Source organism: Macrotis lagotis, chromosome 4 (assembly GCF_037893015.1).
Source record: "Macrotis lagotis isolate mMagLag1 chromosome 4, bilby.v1.9.chrom.fasta, whole genome shotgun sequence".
Lineage (NCBI taxonomy): Eukaryota > Metazoa > Chordata > Mammalia > Peramelemorphia > Peramelidae > Macrotis > Macrotis lagotis.
In genome coordinates this window covers 55,418,990-55,440,128 of record NC_133661.1, presented here as the reverse complement: position 1 = coordinate 55,440,128, position 21,139 = coordinate 55,418,990, and the positions used below count along the sequence as shown (strand labels likewise).

At 35.4% G+C, this 21,139-nt stretch overlaps 1 protein-coding gene and 1 long non-coding RNA gene across 8 annotated transcripts in view; one reads left to right on the top strand and one right to left on the bottom strand.

Annotated features, from left to right (window-relative positions):
- Positions 1–21,139, bottom strand: part of KAT6B (lysine acetyltransferase 6B) — a 219,849-nt gene that overhangs the window by 91,544 nt on the left and 107,166 nt on the right. For all 7 annotated transcript variants that reach the window (XM_074232877.1, XM_074232878.1, XM_074232876.1 and 4 more), the window contains one exon: positions 1,871–1,979. In XM_074232877.1, the coding sequence (XP_074088978.1) occupies positions 1,871–1,979 (109 nt within the window). The remainder of the gene's footprint in view (positions 1–1,870; positions 1,980–21,139) is intronic.
- Positions 14,006–15,964, top strand: LOC141520927 (uncharacterized). Its single transcript, XR_012477796.1, has 2 exons — positions 14,006–14,096; positions 15,278–15,964. It is a non-coding gene; the product is annotated as an uncharacterized LOC141520927 (long non-coding RNA).

Below are 21,139 nucleotides of genomic sequence, written 5' to 3'. Positions count from 1 at the left end.
CCTCCAGGATTCAATAGAGTTCTTTGATTGTCAATTAAAGGTCTTTATAGTCTAGTACCTTCCCGCTTTTCCAGTCTTATACTTCAAAGTCGATGGGCAGTATAGCAATGCTCTTTGCAAGGATTGTACTCATTCCTGGAATGCTTTTTCTAATCTACCTGACTTCCTTCAAGACTCAGTTTCAAGTTCATCTTTCTTCTCTAGGAGGTCATTCCTACATAAGTTTACTTTCCTTGAACGCCGTTTGTACCTTGTATGAACCTATTTATTCACATGCTGTGTCCAATGGTACAGTGTATGTGCCTCAAGAAAAGGGGTTGGTTTTGGCCTTTCTTTGTATCACTAGTATTTAGTATAGCATCTGACATACAGCAAATGCTTAATAAATGTTTGTTGACTGGTTATTCAGAGTGTCTAATGATGATTGGGACACTCCCCTATCCCAACATAAAACAATGATTCTGTTTAACTAAATGGGACATGCTGATATAATATCACTGTGTCTATCATGATTCTGATACCATAACCAGACAGATGAGTTCTAATGAACCTATCTAAGAGAACTGTCAAGATGTCTTTAGCAAATATCATAAGTATATTATTAAATTAGATTATGATGTCTAACTCTTTTTTTTTTTTAGATTTTTCAAGGCAATGGGGTTAAGTGGCTTGCCCAAGGCCACACGGCTAGGTAATAAGTGTCTGAGGTTGGATTTGAACCCAGGTACTCCTGACTTCAAGGCCAATGCTCTATTCACTGTGCCACCTAGCCGCCCCTGATGTCTAACTCTTCCTTCTTTCTCAGCCACAGGCTAAAGGTCACTTACTAGTGGCAAGAACTCTTAAACAAGATAAAAGACAATGAATTTTCATTACTCTTTATTTAAGAAGATTACCCTCTTAGCAATTTTTTAGCAGCTCTTATTGTTAAAAGAATAGCATTTCAACTTATTTATACCTTTTGGGAAAAAACACTGACTCTATCAATAATTAGTCTCCAATTTATTGCCTAGCTTTAAAACTACAGTAATATACCTCCAATGCTAGATATTTCTTTGCTATTCTTGCAGCTTCATTACTTGGCTCCCCATTTTTTCCTTTGAGTTATATTAAACTATCACAATTCACCTGTAGGTGCCACAATCTAAAGTGCTCTAAGTAGAAAAATCCTTTAAAACTGAAGCTCTAGGTTATTTAAAACAAATGTGCTCATTAAGTCATATAGCTTGCAAATTTGGAATTCATTCACTCACTGATCCATCCTCCAAAGATTCATTAAGATCTCTACCAGCAAAGTATCACCCAAGGGACCAAGGCAGAACACCAACTCTCAAGATCAAGGCTTTTGCTGGTTACACGGAGCTTTCACTTCAGCCCATGTCCAGCGGGATTTTGATGAATACTGATATTATCACCAGCTGCATTTATACAACAGAACTTGAAGGTTTGCAGAACACTACCTAGAAAGGATCTCGTTTGGGTATTTGTACAACCTTGTGCATAAAGTCCTACAAGTGTTATTATCCCCACTTTGAAGATAAAGGTTCACAGAAATGAAGGGGACACACAGTAATCATACATGTAATCTCAATGACGGAATGTGAGTTCAGGTCTTCCTAATGCCAAGACTAAGTACCCTACACACCATGATAGACTCATGTTGCTTAAACACAACTATTAATGATATCTGGCAGAATATATTCCTTTTTGTCTCTTTCCCTTCTTAACATTTTTAGAGTTCATGACTGACATTAGGAAAACTACTTTGAAGAGGGAAGATTTTTTTAATGGATAAAAAATTAAATTTTATAAAGAATCTATGCTACCACAAAATATAACTATTAGCAAGCACACAAATACACTAACTTACCACTACTGCCGCAGTCTGCACAAGATAGGAGTTCTTCTGGTTTTTTCTCTCGATTTGATTCTTTCGTTCCCAAACAGAAGCTACATATTGGAATGGGATCAGCTCGAGGCTAAAATAAAATAAAAAAACTTTTAAATAGTTTTACTTAACCACAAATTTTTTTTATTTTGAAATGAAAATGAATGAAAGTCAAAAAATATGTCTTAGATAAGGAAATGGCACCCAGTTAAGAGGACTATTTCTATTAATTAGAGCCAATAGTAAATGGCTAATACCACAAGCTCTTTATTTTATTGTTGTTTGTTGGGGTTTTTTAAAAGTTTTTGCAAGGCAATGGGGTTAAGAGGCTTGCCCACACAGCTAGGTAATTATTAATTGCCTGAGACTGGATTTGAACCCAGGTACTCCTGACTCCAGGGCCAGTGCTCTATCCACTGCACCACCTGGCTGCCCCTAAGCTCTTTATTTTAAATAAATACAATAAGTATAATCAAAACTAACATCTAAGGCAGTTATACACACACACACACACACACACATATATATGAATATGAAGAAACCAACAAAGAACATTTATCAGGAGGTATTGTTTTATGGTCCCAACTGTTATAAACAAAACCTCTAACCTTTAACAAAATAATTCATATTCTATAATGAATTTAAAAATTCCTAAGATGCTTTACTTATAATAATCTATGAGTTAAGTAGTAAAATTATTAGCTTAATTTTATGTACAAATGAAGAAACTGAGGCCCAGAGAGGGTGACTGCCCGAGGCCACCAAAGCTATTAAGTGTCAAAGCTGGCAGCAGTTCGAATTAACATCTCTTAGCTATAAAAGCAATGCTCTCTTCACTATACTGGGAATGAGATATCATGAATATAATTTAAATTTTAAAAATAGAACATTGCTTTGCTAAATGTTTAAATGAAGCTTATTTTTATTTAACTATAAAATATTAGCCAAAAGAGCCCAGTTTCTATAAGAGACCTAAATAAGATCAGCACTAAACAAAAATAAAATATTTTGGTGGGATCACTAGGAAGGACAAAAAGGCCACCATTAACAGCTTCAACAATATGTTCTTTTTGACACCAAATTTCAAAAATAAACCGTGCTAAACAAAGGTGAATTCTCAATTTCTGACATTACCATTTTGTAAAAGAAACAAGAAAACATTTGTCTAACCCCTAGCACCCTATTAGGATCACTATGGAAATCACTCTTAACAATGTATAAATCTGCATAAATTTTCAGGTTTCTCAATTGCTATTTACCACTCCCAGCAACTGTAATGTTCTAATCCACAGAATAGGTGACTCTAAACTCAAGAGGCTTTTCTTCATAATCTGAACATACAACAGTATATGAAAAATAAACTTTCAGTGGAAATCTAAAGGTTTTAAAGTTTTTGTCTATCAGGTTAACTGTTTTAAGATTAATAATAAAAAAAAAAGATACTCCTAAAAGTACACTTTAAAAAAATAAGTAAAGAAACAAGGGTATTTTATCACCTCTAGGGGTTGTAATACTGAATTTCAACAATTTTCTTTAACATGTTGCAACATATCAAAAAGGAGAATTTAACATGCATCAAAGGAAAGCTTCATCAGAGTATTTATACATTGTCCACATATGGATATTAGTATTATTTTACAATTTAGGCATTTGTTATGTTCTTCCTTTAAGTTTAATTTATATTTCTAATGTGTTCATTCTTTAGAAAGTAAATAGAAAAATGCATTTTCATTTCTAATCACAGCTAGAAAACAGAGCATAGTCTGCTAGAAAAATAAAAAAAATACAAAGTACTGCAAATTGGTCACTGATTCTTGCCAGTTTTTAAAATGCCAGATAATCAGTGCCACATAATTATGGATCCATAGTTATTACTTGTGAGTGTTCAACTGCAGTACCTTGGGAACACTTTTGTTCCTTTAAATAGCAATTAAAAGAACAATCTGATTTTAAAGTGACAACATTCCCCTGATAGATTCTAGCTAAAACCCAGTCTCTGCACTAATGGGATTCTTGCTTTCATTTGATATAACAATGCTCAAGCCATTTCTGCCATCCTAGCAGTGCTAAATAATTTACGAAATGTCACATATCATTCACGCAATGAAACAAATCCAAATCTACAATCCCATTTATCTTTCCCAGATGAATTTTTAGCTGCAAGAAAGACATGGCCATCAGCCAGCATTCATGCTCATTTTCGTTTTTTAACTAAAGGTAACGTAAAGGACAAAGGTTGTTAGTAGTTCATGGCTAGAAAGAATGATCTCTCCTACTATACAATAACACAAAGCAAGAGATTGTCACTTCATGCTATGTTTTAAGAGAACCCCATGATGCAGATTATGTTTAAATTCATTTATATAAGGATAACTATTTCACAATACTTTTTAAAAAACAACAAACCAGTACAGTATACTGAATTATTGATAATTCAAGGCAATCTCTTATTTTTTGCCAAATTCAGTATTGTAGATTCAAATTAACTTTTAAAAAATTGTCATAAAATAAAATTTTAAAGTAATATGTACAAATAGGTCAAAGAATTATGACTCACTATCCTCAAACACACAAAGACTGTTTCCAAAAAAAAAAATCTTTTCTGATAAATCAAAATGATTTCAGCCACAAAAATTTTAGGTTAATAACCTCTTGATACTCTATAATCTTCTACTTAAAATATATTTTCTGAATAGATGGAACAAGGAACAATATACTTCAATTTCTGCATTTTTGCTTTTGTAATCTTATAAAAGACAAGTAACCATTGGTTGCATCATATTTTCTCATCTGTCTTTCTATGGCATTTGAAAGTTATTAACTCATATGAAAAGATTGCTAAATTTACAATTTAGAAAGATTCTGCTTCCGAGATGGCAGACAGAAGTAGAAACCTTGTGCATTCCTGTGGCACAATCAAGACCAATGACCTATAGTTCTTCCTTCCACAGTGGTTACCATTTTTCCATTTTTTGTGAAGATCAGGATAAAGCATGAAGGATTCTAGGGATAAGAGGCTTCCATGTCTTTGCCATTCATTTCATTAGTGACATAAGGGGCAAGCTATAGGGTGGCATGGAGAGCTAACATCTAGTCTTAGCTCTGCATTTAACTAACTGTATAATCTTGCTGAGTTTTAGTTTTCTCATTTGTAGAGAAGAGAGAGTATGGGAGTAATTATAAGAAATCCCAGAGAAAAGGAGGAGAGGCTAGAAATTAACATGTATTTTTGACATTCAAAAAGGTAGGTTATAAGAATTACAGATTAGTGAGATATTGATGTGGATCCTTGGCAAAATTCTAGAAATGCTAAACTGATCACTTATGAGCACTCTGAATCAAAATGAGATAAGTAAAATGAAGCCATACAAACCTAATTTAATTTCTTTTTAAAAACTGGATTATTAAATTTTATCAGTAAAATGCCATAGATATAATTTACTTAGATTTCAAAGTGACTGCTTAAATACTTGACCATAAGCTGGGGACTTGGGGTTTATTTAGATGGTGGTACAGTTAGGTGAATTCTTCACAGATTATTCCACTGTAATCAAGCTGATGGGAGTAACGTTCATTTACCAAGATAGAAGGAACTCTCCAGAGGCTTGTTAGAAAAAACCTATATTTTGGCCTTATACAAAGACAAAGAAGGCATGTTTAGCAAAAAGTTCCGCACTGTATAGGTCTGAATATTTTGGATAACAAAATCAATATTCAAATAGTTTTTAGGTTAAACAATTTTTTTTTGTTGTTAAATATTTCAATCATGCCTGATTCTTTGTGATCCTCTTTGAAGTTTTCTTGGTAAAGGTACTGGAGTGGTATGCCATTTCCTTCTCCAGATTATTTTACAGGTGGGAAGACTGAGGCAAATAGCATGACATGTACACAAATACGTATATTAGAAGAAAAATGAGGACAGGAACATGAGGTTAGTCTGTGGAGGAATGAATGAAGTCAAGTTTCTATGAGGCAGGGAAGAGGCAGCAATGTCCATAGGTGGAGCTGGAAGACTGAAGCTCCAGAACTCATCACATATCCCATTTCTTTAGAATTCAGCAGAGCTCAAAAAAGCAGAGACTAGAAAGAAAGAGAAGTGGAGCCAGAACGTAGAGGAGCAACACAAATGTCACTTAAGTGATGCCAGAGAGATTGTTGTTGCCCATAAAAATCTGAGAGGTAGATGGTCAAAGTGAATGAATTCACATCTAGCCCTGGAGTTAAAGCACCTCAGTATTTATTTTACAAGCCTTCAGTGATCCCAGGTTAAAACTTTTCCCCTAGAGAGACAGCAAGCTGCTTGAGGACAGGGGTGAATGAGCAACTTGCAAGGTCCCTGAGGGAGAGAGAAAGGAAGGCAGCTAGGCAAGCTGCCTGGGCTGGGGCACCAGCCTGTCCCAGTCACATGGCATGGAGGCCCATGAGGCCAAGGCCACAAGCGCAGGGCTCTAGTTTACAGAGAGAAAGAAAATGTCCCTCCTCGAAGGGAGAAGAGTGGGGCTTCTCTTCCGGGTCCGAGACTTAAATACATTTCTGTAGTGGACATTTCTGTAGTGGGGCATGGTCCAGCATCTGGCTCCAGGTATTCTCCAATAGGCAAGCTACATGTTGGTCTTTCCTGTCCCAAAATGCATGCATGACCTTTAAGTCAAAATGTCATTTCCTGTGGAAGATGATTGTCACGCCTGTGTAAGCCTGACCCACCAATGATAGCATGGCCAAGGTCAGATTAAATTTCAATAGGAAGTTCCCTCAGCACAGACAGCATTTTAATAGTGTAAAAAGATTACAAGATTTGTTTACAATCACATCTCCTATATCCATAACTCTCTGCATCATAAGGAGTTGGTATTTTGTTCTGTTCAGAAAATAGATCAAATAGAAAATAGATCAAACAATAGGATCATAGATTCAGAGCAAGAGAATTCCCAGATGAGTTTTGCAGATAGGGAAAACTGAGACCCAAAGAGGTTAAATGACTAGCTCTAAAAAACAGGTCTGACCATGGCACTGCCCTTCAAAATAAACTCTACTACCTATAGAGTCAAACAAACCAAAAAGCCTCTTCTGTTTTGCATTTTAAATCCTTTACAACCTGACCTCGACCTACCTTTCCAAAATTATTGAATATTTCTTCTCAGCATACATTCTATCCACCTGTCCCTCCTCTCATGCCATTCCATCTCCCATTGCTTTGGCAAGAGCTGCCCTTATACCTTACCTTATCCATCCTCCTGCTCCCTCCATCCCTCCCTCTTTCCTGCCTTTTAGAATCCCAAGTGTCCTTCAAAGGTCAGTTCAAATGTCACCTCCTACAGGAGACTTTTCCTAATGTCCTCAGTTGCAAAAGCAAAATTACCTGACATTTCTTTTCTGTCTACATTCTTATAGGTGTATGAAATGTATTCTCATCCACCTGCCAACATAATTTCCTCAAGGATAGGGACCATCTCATCTTTGTCTTTGTTGCCTTAGTACCCATCTTGTTGAATGATTAATTGCCCATGGTCTCAAAAGGAATTATCAGCAAAGCTATGAATGACTTGAAATCAGATTTTCTGACTCCAAATCCTGTGTTCTTTCTGAAGACTGTTGTGAAGGATACACTGGAGATGGAGAGAGAATGAAGATGACGGGAAGAACAGAGAACAAGAACAGAGGCAGAAAGACTAGTCTTGGCAAAGAGAAGGTCCACCTCTTCCTCAGGGAAAAAAAGCATAAAAGAGAAGACAATGAATGAAGATACTGAAAAGAGGATCTGAGTTCATATTCTTCCTCCAACACCTAACCGAGTGACTTTGGGCAAATCAGTTAATATTTCTCAATTTTTTCATCTGTAAAATGAGGATAGCATTATCACTCATCTTACAAGGTTGCTAAAAAGGCCAAATGAGATAATGTATGTAAAGTGCTTTGCAAACCTTAAAGTCTTACAGAAATGTTAGTGATTGCTGTTATTTTTACTGTTAAAAGGTAACAGGCAACTATGTCTGCTAAAAGAAGGAGTTTGGGGTAGCATTGGGAGTTTTAGGAGGGAAAAGTTTGAAGCAGCTGCTAAAATGGAGTAAGATTACAAAAAAAAGTTTTCCTAAGCAGTAAGGTAGTTCAAGTGAGACAAGATAATATAAATTTGTAGTTGATCCAGTAAACATGGCTTCCACCATTAAGAATTCCACACTTTGGGACCACCCAAAGGTAGGGTCTAGGGTAGGATTAGCAGGGCATAAATGTTATCAGAACAAAGGAGCAAAGGAACCAAAGGTAATGGAAAAAATACAGCTGAATATGTCATGGTTGAGGAAGGAAAGAAAGATCAGAGAAGGAAGAAAAGGTCAGAGAAATGAAGAGTTGATAATAATAAATAAAAATCAACAACCTGGGTTAGGAGAAAAGGAAGAGATAGACAAACTGAAAATTTCAATAAAGAAGTAGAAGAGGTTTAAGAGAAGTGAAGCACAGAGAAAAATGCAAAGACAGGAGATTATGAAAGTTTTCAAAATAAATAAAACCCACAAGCTTAAAAAGTGAATTAACAAAGTAGATCCAAAAAACAGAAGGAAGAATGACTGGCAAATCCTCAAAAAGATTCCCAAACTCTTATTAAAGACAGAGGAAACTGAACCAATAGTTGATGAAACACAGAATCCTGTGGATTCTTAGCGAAGAGGGAATAACAAAATCTAGGATGATTCAGTAGAAACATAAAATCCATAAAATAAATTAGAAAGAAATACAGTTCAGAACTTTAAGACCTCTCAATGCTGATAAAGTATAAATAATGCAGAAATCATTCCCACAATGAGACAATAAATTCAGAATTTTAAATCTTAATCAACAAAGTTGGAAAAATATGACTATAGAATAAAGAAGTTTTCTAAAGATGTGAAAGATTAAAGGAGGACTTAGAACATAAACATACTGAACTAGAAAAATCAACAACTTTAGATGTATTCTTACTAAAAAAAAAAATTTAATCCAAGTTTTCTTCCAAAATAATCCCAAAACACAAGAATTATGCATATATCAAAGCAACTGACCTCAACAGGATACTCAGAGATAACTTGTTTTCCTAAAAGAACATAAGAAAATTTAAAAACCTGAACATTTTAAGGTACAAAAAGTGCCCAGGGGCAGCTAGGTGGCACAGTGGATAGAGCACTGGCCCTGGAGTCAGGAGTTACCTGAGCTCAAATCCGACCTCAGACACTAAAATAATTACCTAGCTGTGTGGCCTTGGGCAAGCCACTTAATGCCATTTGCCTTGCAAAAACCTAAAAAAAAAAATTTCCCAGAACTTCTGAATAGGAAAAAAACCCTATTCATCAAGAAAATCCACAAATTACATTCACAACACCATCTTATACTTCTAATTCCAAGCCAGGAGAGATCAAATCTAGCCATTTCAATGACAAACAACAAATTCTGCAAGTGACTGGGAGAAAAGAAGTGGAATAAAATAAAAAAGAAAGACATTCCAGTTCCAAAAACAAATGATATACTTTGAAAATTGTCATCTAATTATCAAAGGAAAAACGATGGGCATTCAATTAAAAAGAAGTATCTGAGGAATTCCACCAAGGGAAGAAAATAAGTGTGAGCAAAAATGTGCAAATATTTCAAAGAAAAGCACAAGAAAGGTCAATAAGTGAACATAACAAGTCAACAAGCATTATTAATGAAGTGCCTATCATGGTCCTGGAGATAAAGAGAAAGGCAAAGAGCTCCCTTGTCAGTGAGACAAGCCAACCAGGTTTGTAGATGAACTGGTTGTTTTGGATAGGGAAGGTATTCACATTAAGGGGGTAAACCAGGAAATAGAGGCACAAGGGACAGTTCTAAGGGGGCATGCCGTATATTAATGCTAGAAAGGTAAGAAGGGTTGATTTATGAAGGAGTTTAAAAATCAAAGGATTTTCTAATTGATTCTAGAGATAATAAGGAGTCCATTTATTTAGAAGCAGGAAGGGAATGCAAGCCTGAAATCAGGAAGAACTAAGCTCAAATCTCATCTCAGATGTTGACTTTTAACTAGCTGTGTGACCCTGAGCAAGTCACTTAAATTCTGCCTGACTGTTTGCTCAACTGTAAAATGAGGATCCTGAGAGTCCGGCCCTCCCAGGGTTGGGAGGGTCAAAGGAGATGATGTCTGCAAGTACACAGTAGGTACTTCAAGGCTTGCTCCCTTCCTTCTAGAGAGCAAGGTGATGAGAGGACCCCTTGGCAAGGTCACTTGGAGAAATGAGCAGAGTTCAGAAGCCAATCTCAGGCTCCAGCAGTGGTCCAGGTGGAAGGTGATGAAATACCTCATCAGAGTGGTGGCAGGTCAGTGCTGGGGGGTGGGGAGGGAGGTAGAAGAGAGATTATATGAAGGCAGAATAAAAATAATGGCAACAGACTGTATATAGGGGGTGGTGAGAGCAAGGGAAAATAATAAGTAATGAAATAAATTATCTTGTATTTAGGAATTATTTTTAAAAAGAAGAGATACCAACTTACAGGGTTAAAAAAAATCAAAAAGATATCATCAAAGGATGTAAAAAAGAAAAAGCTCACAAAAGGATAATAAAGGATAAGCAGAATCAACTAAGTCCTAGAAGACTCCTGGAGGTGAATACAATAAACTATGCGAGGAAGTGCAAGATTGAACAGGAAAAACAATGATCTCAAGCAACTCAGAAAAAAAGAAGTGTGATACAAGAATGAGACAGGAGGTAAAAGGGAAGAATTCAGTCTGGGGAATAAAGGCAGAAGAAACTGTACTTTAGTGGGGAGAAGAAAAACTCATTTGAAGGGACTCCCATGGAGAAAGCATCCTGGGCCTCTAGATGAGCACGGGAGGGTTACCTCATGGTGGGTTTGGGTTGACAGAGGCACCTAAGGCTCTGGGAGCCACCTTCCAAGAGAGTGTTGTATTTTCAGTGCACTGAAAGTCTAGTGAGTTCTGGAATCATCTGACACTCAAAATGGGGAAAGGGACAAGAACTCAAGGGACAAGATGGTAAATCCACTAGGAAGTAAAATGCTATCTGGTAGGGGAAGGTAGAATTGGACTGCATGATGTGGGACACAGGGTGAGATCTACCTATATTACATAATTTTCCCCATAGTGAATATTTATTTAAGAGACATAGCAGTAAAAAAGGATGATGAAGGGGCAGCTAGGTGGCCTAGTGGATAAAGCACCGGCCCTGGAGTCAGTAGTACCTGAGTTCAAATCTGGTCTCAGACACTTAATAATTACCTAGCTGTGTGGCCTTGGGCAAACCACTTAACCCCATTTGCCTTGCAAAAAAAAAAAACCTAAAAAAAAAGATGATGAGTAGGATCTAAGAAGGAATTGCTTAGAAGAGGAGCTCAAAGCTATACTTCGGAAACTTTGAGGAATACAAGAGAGATTTAAAAAAGGAATAAAGATAGTTAAATCAGAGAATAAACTCTCAGAATAGACTGGAGAGGAAGAGAATTAATTAAGACACAAGGCAAAGAAAATATTCCTTAGAGAAATGAGCAAACAACACCATCCACATCCAGACCAAACCAAACCCCGCCCCCCAAAATCCCCACAGAATCTGAATGAACACTATGTTCACTTTTTAAAAACTTCTCTTATTCCATGGTTTTCCTTCTTTTCCCTTAGTTATAATGCCTCACATGCAAAATGACTAATATGAAAACATGCTAAACACAAATGTACACATACAACATTTGCTAGACTATTTGTACTGAAGGGAGGGAGTGGGAAGGGAGGGAGTGGGAAGGAAGGGTGGAAGAAAATTGTATAACTTAAAAATATGGAAATGATGAATACTGAAACACTTTCATAGCACATAACTGGAAAAATAAGATAAAATATCAATTTAAAAAGTGAGCAATAAAAATAAAAATAACTAAACTAAATATAAGAAGCCAGAGGGGAGGAAAATGAACTGAAAGGGTAAAGAAGAGGATTAGGCATTTAGCATTTAGCCTCATCCTTATTCTAAGAGTAAGAAACCATGTATACAGCTAAGCAGCTCAGAAGTTAGAACAACCAACCTAGAGACCACAAGACCTGAATTCAAATCTGACCTCAAACACTGACTAGCTGTGCCACATTGGGCAAGTTACTTAACTTTGTTTGCCTCACTTTCCCCATCTGTAAAATGAGCTGGAGAAGGAAATGGCAAACCATTCCAGTAGCTTTGCCAAGAAAACCCCAAATCTGGAGAGGCTGCAGAAAAATATGCACTTTAACTCATGGTTGGTAGAATCATATACTAAAAAACAACTTGAGATTATGCTTTTAAAAAGTGACTAAAATGTCTATAGCTTTTGACTTTGAAATTCCATTGCTAAGCATTTGTTCTAAAAAGGTCACATATAGAAAAGTTCAACATATACCAAAATATTAGTATTGGCACTTTTTAGGGACAAGTAGATGTCTAGCAAATGGAAAATGTGTGAACATTTAAACTGTGTAAACAAATTGTGGTACATGCCTATAACTGAATATTACTTTATCATTAAAAAAATTACTATTAGGAATTCATGAGAGCTTGGAAAGATGAAAAACAAAACTAAAAAACGACACACACAGTGAAAACAACAGAAATGGAAAGAAAATAAAACCAAATACTGAATTAAAATAGCCCATATTGGCCCAGAATGAAAATATGAAAATGTATCTCCATCAATCAATCATCAATTTGTTTTAAGTATCTACAAGATGCACTGTGCCTTGGTGCTGGAAATTCAAAGACAAAAAAATGAAACAGTCCCCATCCTCAAAGAGCCTACTCTATAAATAACATATACCTCTAAAAGTTATTCAAAAGAAACAAAAGGTACTCTTAGGAGAAAGGAACTAAAAGGTAAGGGAATCAGGAAATGCTTTCTTTCCTTTCATGAAGAGGGTCTATGGTTGTGGAATATTGTTTTCTTCTCTAAATCAGTCTTGTTGAACTATTTTTCCCCCTTCTCTTTGGATTACGTTTTTATCTTTTGTTTTTACATTATCTACATTTCCAAATGTATCTCCTTCTGCCCTCACTTCTACCCAGAGACTAATCCCTAGGAGACAGGAATTGAATCTTTGATTTCATTCTTCTGGGGGTCCTCATAAACTCCTAGATGAGGAAGTGCCTTTTCCTGAGGCAGTAGCCACATTCTCCATAATTTAGAGTCCTAGAGAAATGCCTCATCAAGTCAAGGTAGCCCATACTAAGATATGGTGAAGTAGAGTAAGTAATGGAGCAAAGGAGCACACATGGCTACTGGGTCCTTTCTTTAAAAGGAGGCTGCAAGAGAAACTGACCCATCAGAAGAACATGCCTTATGCTGCTGGGGCATGGAGAAATATTGGGGGGAATTCAGGGTTCAATGACTTGCAAACATGGGTCAAGCCAAACCTTGAACCCAAGGGATCTGGCTTCAGCTTCTACCCATTTCACTAAGTTACCACTGTATCATAATAAAGAATTCAAAAGGAGGGGGAAAAATTCCACAAAAACAACAAGTCAGGGGCGGCTAGGTGGCACAGTGGATAAAGCACTGGCCCTGGAGTCAGGAGTACCTGGACACTTATTAATTACCTAGCTGTGTGGCCTTGGGCAAGCCACTTAACCCCATTTGCCTTGCAGAAAAAAAAAAAGTCAAAAAAGGCTGGCATTATAGTCATTGTTACCTAGCTATGGTCCTCTCCCCTCTGCAAAGAATGGTGTGCTGTCTTTTCACAGCTCTTTCTGGGGACTAAACACGGTCACCCTAATGTTATGGCCAACAGTTTTGATTATTTTGCCAGTGTTATTCTTTACCTTTCTAACGCTGCAGTTAATATGTGCAACTGTGTACACTGTTTACCTGGTTCTGCTTCTTTCATTTGCCATGTTTCTCTCTACTTGTCATGTTCATTTCCTATAACCCAGTAACACTCGTATAGCCCAGTTTGTTTGGCCAGGCCCCAGTTGATGAACCGCTTTATTTTGAATTCTGTATGGTCATGTCTCAGGTCTCTGACTTTGTCACCAACTTCCTCTGGCCATGTGCCTAGAGGTTGAATCACCGGAACAAAGGGAACTGACATTTGAGTCACTTTAGCTGCATAATTCCAAATTCTTTTCCAGAATGTTTATACCAATTCATAGCCAAACAAACAGTACATTAGTGTGTCTGTTTTTCAATAACTGCTTCCTCATCAACTATTCCCACGGTCATTCCTGCTGGGTATGAGGTGAAATCTAACTCTCTTTCTTTATAATTCAAATATGAAATGGGATAATACATGTAAAGTGCTTTGAAAACCCCAAAGCCTGACATAAATGTTAACTAGCTATTATTATTTTTTATTCAAAGATGATTCTTTAAATGGGGGGGGGGGGTTCATGTGAGGAAATGGATATAAAAATGAAAGCTATCAATTTTTATTATTTATAAAAAAGAAATATCTCTAAAATAAAAGTAATTATTGATTTAATAAAAGGAAATCTAAAAATAAAAAATCAGACAAAGGAATATCATGATATAAAGACAAAAATATAGAATAGAAAATAAAACTATTGGAAATCCTGAATTGAGATAAGATCAAGGGTGTAAAATTAATTTGTGCAGCGATATTTTGGAAATTATTTTCTAAATCTTGGCACAAAGATAACTAAAAGAATCAAGTCTCCTCCCTCCAAAGGAAAGAGATACTTTATTTTATTTTTTGTTTCATGGAAGCATATTCTATCTTTTCAACAATATGACAGGACAGGCAATCTTTTGGTTAGGTCTTAACATCTTTCTTTTGTATCTCACTTATATTGACCAGTTCAGCAAGCAAATATTATTTCACTTTCTCTGAATATAAATGAGCACAACAATTCACACTAAAATAATGCCACAGTAGTTTACATCGCTGTTTAAGAATTATTTTGCATTTAGATATTAATACTTTTTTATTCACTCCATTTTCTAATTAAATAATTCTATTTAATGTCTTCCCCTTTATCTCTTCATTCTAGGATCTCCAATGTGCAGGCATGTAAAAAATGTTTTATGGCTATCTACTTTAAACTATGGTCTCTGGATTACATGGCTTCTAAAATCAGTGGTTACCTTAGTCAATTATCTATTTCATTCTTATGGATTTTGTCTACAATTAAAGCCTACTCTTACTCCCTGCTCACACTCTTCTAAGTTCAATTTAATTTTTTTTGTATGTACAAGGCTGTCCACATGCTGTCTCCCCCACTAGAATGTGAGCTCCTTGACAGGAGGGGCTGTTTTTGCCATTCTTTGGATCCCCATGTCTAGAACCTTAAGAAATCTTTGCTGCCTTGGTTAGTGTGGCTATCATCAATCAGGTAGTTCTGGGAGAAATATAAAGACAAAGACAAAATAAGCACTGATGAAGCTCTTTCTCTAAGCCAGGAACCTTAATGAGAAGACACTGGGACACAGCAAGCAAAGAAGGCTTGATCTCCAAGGAGTCTACATCTAGTGGTGGTGCCAGGCATGCTTCTTCAGTGATAATAAGGCCTGAAAATGGCGGCCTGCAGCAGACAATGAATGGTTCCAGAGAAGATAAGCTAAAACATCACCTCCTGATCAGTCTTGGGGAGCTGGAGGAGCAGAATCCAAAAACGGTGCTGAGGTAGCCCAAGTTAACACCCACCTACCACCACACAGTAAAAGCTAAGTCAAACAAAATCCCATCGACCTACAAACTAGTCTGGCCCCACTTTTCTCAGGTAACCATGGACCTTCTTTTCTTGTTCTAAGGGAGTTCCAGAACTTCCATTGTGAAATTTGATCCTGAGAAAACAACTGGATAGTTTTCACAAAAGTTATTGCATAAAACTTGGTGATAAGATTTGTTACAAATATTTTTGCAGACAATTTATTATTTTTATTTTATTACTTTCTCCTATTCATTATGCTTCTCAGTAGGTAACTAACTGGTTCTTTAAGAGAATATAATATCAACTGAATATGATTTATTAGTTTGATATACTGAGATTTTGTATGAGAAAATTGTGTTTTACCATCTAGTCCTCTAGTCTCTGTTTTCATTTTTGTTTTCTAAAGCAGGACATTAATAAACTAAGCACAATCTCATTTTTAAAGCATTTTTAAGCCTTCTTATATGTATAGAATAAATCATTCCTTTTCCCTTTTCTTCCTTTATTCTTTTGGAAATCAAAATTTATCAAGGATCACAATGGGAAATTCCCACAATCAAAAGTCAATTAGCATGTTTAAGATAATGTAAACTTAACTATTTACAAAGGGGGAGAAAGTTGGCTTTCACTGACACCAAACAAAACCCATTGTTTAAAGTTAATTGAAATACTTATACCTTATCTATAGTCTAGAATTTGTTTTAATTGGGCAGTGATGCCATTTAGTAGTATAAAGATTATGAGTACAGATTCCCTGGAAGGACATAAATCCTTTTGGTATCTTTAATTTCTAAGACAATAAGACTTTTAAGGTTTCATCTGAAAGCTTCTCCTGCACCCACAAAATCAGAAACTACATAAATGCCTTTAAATTCTTAGGTAGAATCAGAATCTGGTTCAACCCCACTGAAAATTCAACAGGAAGTCTACAAAGTATCATCATCATTAAACATAATATGATTTAAGTGTTACAAATCCTAGCCTACACTTAGTAAAACAAAAATTGAAAGCAATACCATGAAAATTGTCAAGGATTACAATTTTTCTATTAAGAAGGTTAACTGGAAAAAAAAAGTCCCACGAGTAATTTATGACTGAATACTGCAAAAACTTAGCTAAAGTGATAAATTTAGAACCAATATATCTTTCCAGAACGTGAAAGACAAAATAGGCAGAAACCATGTTCTAAGAATGATGGAAAGAACAAAACAAATAGCAAATCACTGGTACCAAAACTAGTAAATGCAATGTGTGATACTGGCTGAAAATTCTAAATTGTGATTCATTTATAAGTCAGAAATAAAGGAGAGCAAGAAACACAGTAATAATACACAGATCATACATGCACAACATGTACATGACAAATTGGGAAGAAAAAAGAATAATAATACTAAGTGGAGCTGAGAATCTAGTCAAATGAGACAGCTGATAACTTTAGTCCTAAAGCCTTCAATTTTACCTTCAAACTGAATCATTTTAAAACTATTTCACATACTGAACAAGTTAAGAGAAAAATGATTAATTATCATTCCTAAGAAAAACTGGATAAATTACACATAATTATTTTTATTACAACTCCACTGAAGTAATTTTTTTATAAAATGATATTTATTCTTATTTGGAATTGGTAATTTGTGACTTATTTAGAAGGGCTGATATAATTTTTTCTTTTAATTTGTTTGTTAATATAAGGGCAAAGGGCATAATATTACTCCATGTAAAAGAAGTGCTCCTTGTTTAAAAAACAAAACAAAAACCTGATTTACTTTTATCTATTGGCTAGTTTATTTTTCTTAATTCTTAAAACCACCAAACTAAATCTAAACTGTTCTGAATTTCTAAAATCTTGAATTTTTCCCAGTGAGTATCCATAACTGGATGAAGTAGCTATCATTGTACAATTACTGCCACTAAAAATGCTTAATGTGTAACCTAGACTAAAACAAAGAACACCATTCCTAGGAAGTAAAAAGAGGGATAACAGATTAGATGATAGTTGAAAATAGAGTAAATATAAAAAGTTGTAAAAAGAAGTTATAGGGGGGCAGCTAGGTGGCGTAGTGGCTAAAGCACCAGCCTTGGAGTCAGGAGTACCTGGGTTCAAATCCGGTCTCAGACACTTAATAATGACCTAGCTGTGTGGCCTTGGGCAAGCCACTTAACCCCATTGCCTTGTAAAAAAAAAAAAAAAAAAAAAGAAGTCATAAAAAAACAAATTATGTCAACACATGAAACTACACAGAATTTCACCCCTCAACTGTTGACCATTCAATCTCTCCAGAAATATTAAATTCAATTTACTACTCCAGAAGTTTATAGTAATAAAGTTATACAGAAAGATAGTCTAAAATTAACTAAGAACATGGATTTAACTTCTATTTGGATGGTTAGTCTTTAAAAAAAAAACCATAAGAAACTTACAGACAAAATAAATCTATAGATGTAACTCTTTACTTATTCCCCAACTTTGGCAAAGTCAAAAATAGTAACTTTTCACAATAATGAGGAAATCTTGTTGAATGGATATTGAGACTAAATAGTAATCATAGTAGTAAAGTAACAAACTTTAAAAAAACACCATTAATTCTACCATCTTCTAGATTTTCTACTGAATATTTATTTCTTCACTGAAATGATTAAAGGAAGAAGCCTGTCAAACAATGGCCATAGAGGAAGAGGTAAAACCAAGAACAGAACCTAGAACTTTAGTCTTAAGACCCTAAAAAATCATTAAAATATAACAAATTTAATAAAAGTAAATATTTTGAGAAAAAAGTATAATAAATTTTAGTGAATACTACAAGATTTAAAAAAATCTCAAATTTAGAAAGTTAAAATTGTCAGATCACATAAAATTTTAACAACCAATAAAATCTTACCACTATTTTCCACTTTTATCACAGTCAAAACAAGGAAACATCTTTCACTGGCAACCTACAGAAGTACAATCTTAGTATTGTTAGAATATATTACTCATTTTTAGAAAATGTATAATTCAACTAATAGCCTGTTTTTAAGTCCTAGGTTAAAAGGTAACTGGTAGCACTAGATTGCCTTTGTAATTCCTTTTTTTATTACCTGTAGAACTGCACATGATTGAAAGAAAAACCAATGATAAAGCTAAACCCAAATTAAGTTTATCCAAGAAAATTAATATTCATCTTTGAACAAGAAGATCTATACCTAATGTTGAAAAAAGTCAACTATGTCACATACCCCTTTCTACAGATGAGGAAAACTGAGGCAAAGAATGGTTAAGTGACTAAGTGACTTGTGAGGTCCTTGGGGAAAGCAGGGATTCTTTTTGCTCTTTTTTATGAATCATTTAATAAATACTAGATGAACTTATTGAATTGACTTCCCGAGGATGCAACAACTGATAAATGTGTGAGGCTGTATTTGACCTCATTCCTCCTGACTCTATATCAATTGTGCCTCTTAGTTGCCTATGTATACAACCATGACTCACAAGAGAGATGAGTCTTCTCCATTAAACTAATGCAGAGATGTAATTGTTCAGGTTTAAAATGTTTTTTGACTCCTGTTGGGCTACATTAAGAAAAAATTCCAAATAGGTTTACAAAGTACTTAACTGATTACTGCATAGCAAAAGTTGACTACAGATTTAGAGATTTATTAATTAATAATAACAAACTCCATCTGTGGGTTTTCACATTCATTAGGTAAGATGTGGTTACTAGGCCTAGGTTGCTTTTAAAGTCACTCTGTGATATTAGCTTAGAATACAATAACAATGCCAGCACATTTGGCAATGAAACTACATTTCATGTTTTGGGGAGATCAGGTTAACCATATAGTAGAAAAACACTGGAAAGTAACATGATCTGAGCAGGGGCAGTTTAACTTCATTGCCAAAATAAAAAAGTATGATCTCCTTATTCCACACATAACATACCATTCTGGGATAAGCTAATTAATCATGAACATAACTTTTCAGACATTACATAATTTCATACAGACTTACTTCGTGAGTCCGCCAAAGAAAACAGCAATTTATATAACTAGGGATAAATCTAGAGTTGAAAAGGAATGAAAATGTCAAAAAACAAACAAACAAACAAAAAAATCACTTTGTTAATCCCTCCAGAAGACTCCTCTAACCATTTCCACAATAATCAAAGCATCTAATCTGATATTAGCTACAGAGTAAAATGAAAGAAAGCAATTTTTATATAACACTGTCAACCGCTGAGCTATTCAATATTTGAAAAATGCCACCTCTATACTATATATATCTGTCCGTTCAATCTTCATTTCTGAAGGTCAATGACATCACTTATGATGTCCTAACTTGGGCATGAACTAGATAGCATGAGATAGAGTTGCTCTAAGTTGTTTCGCCCTCTCTCTCTTCAAGAGTCACAGAAGTCCAGAGACAAGATAGGCCTGTCAGGCTGATTGGCTGACCCATGATGCTGCTGCTAGTTCCACTATGGATGGCCTTGGTATCTTCAAAGTCTGACAAAGCTTGCTTCCATCTCCTTTTTGTCCACTGGAACAAACTGTTCTCATACGCCCATTCTGCCAGGAGTAGATATCCTAACTCACTGATGGGTTTGAGGTCTGCCAGTTCCCTTCACTCTAGATTAGTCTGAGTGCTGAGTGTCCTGGGGTTTGGCCACTCTGTATACAATAGCTTCTTGGAGCCACAGCTAGGTGGTCCCCTAGTGGATAAAGTGTGGAACCTGGAGTCAAGAGGACTCATCTTCTTGAGTTCAAATCTAGCCTCAGACATTTACTAGCTGTGTGATGCTGAGCAAGTTACTTTAACCCTGTTTGCCCTGGTTCCTCATCTGTAAAATGAGCTAGAGGAGGAAATGACAAACCCAACAGTATCTTTGCCAAAAAAAAAAATCCCAAATGGGGTCACTAAGAATTGTACATGACTGAATAACAACAATATGCTCATCAAGTTTGCAGATGACACAAAGCATGGAGGGACAGTTAACTCACTGAAAGATAAGAGTAAGGATACAAAAAGATTTTGACAAATAGAAATAAACCCTGGGCTGGTTCTAATAAATTGACATTCAGAAGAAATAAATGTAAAAGCCTTATACATGGCTACCTAAAAAATTAACTTAACAGGTACAAGTTGAAGGAGGTCCTGGAAAAATAAGAGTCATTCTTTTAAAAAAAAAAAGACCAGTATGGTGGTATACAATTAGTAAGAGTAATTAATATGTCTACTAAACAAAAAATCTTAGGTTTCATTAAATGGACAGTTTCCTAGAAAGTAGAAGAAACCCACTGTACTCTGCCTTCCTCAGACTTTATTTGTAGTATTGTGTTCAGTTATGCACACCATGATTTAAGATTAAATATATATATATATATATATATATATATATTTAGAGAGAGAGAGAGAGAGAGAGAGAGAGAGAGAGAGAGAGAGAGAACAAACATAAAAAGGCAACACAATGATGAAAGGTTTTAAGTTCTTATCATATGAGGATGAGTCAAAAAAATGGGCAGAGTTAGCCTGGATTAAAAAATGCCTCAAGAGGAACTTGTTAACAGTCTTTAAGTATTTGAAAAGCTCTAATGGAAGAGAAATTAGATTTGTTTTATATGGCCCTAGAGGGCAGAA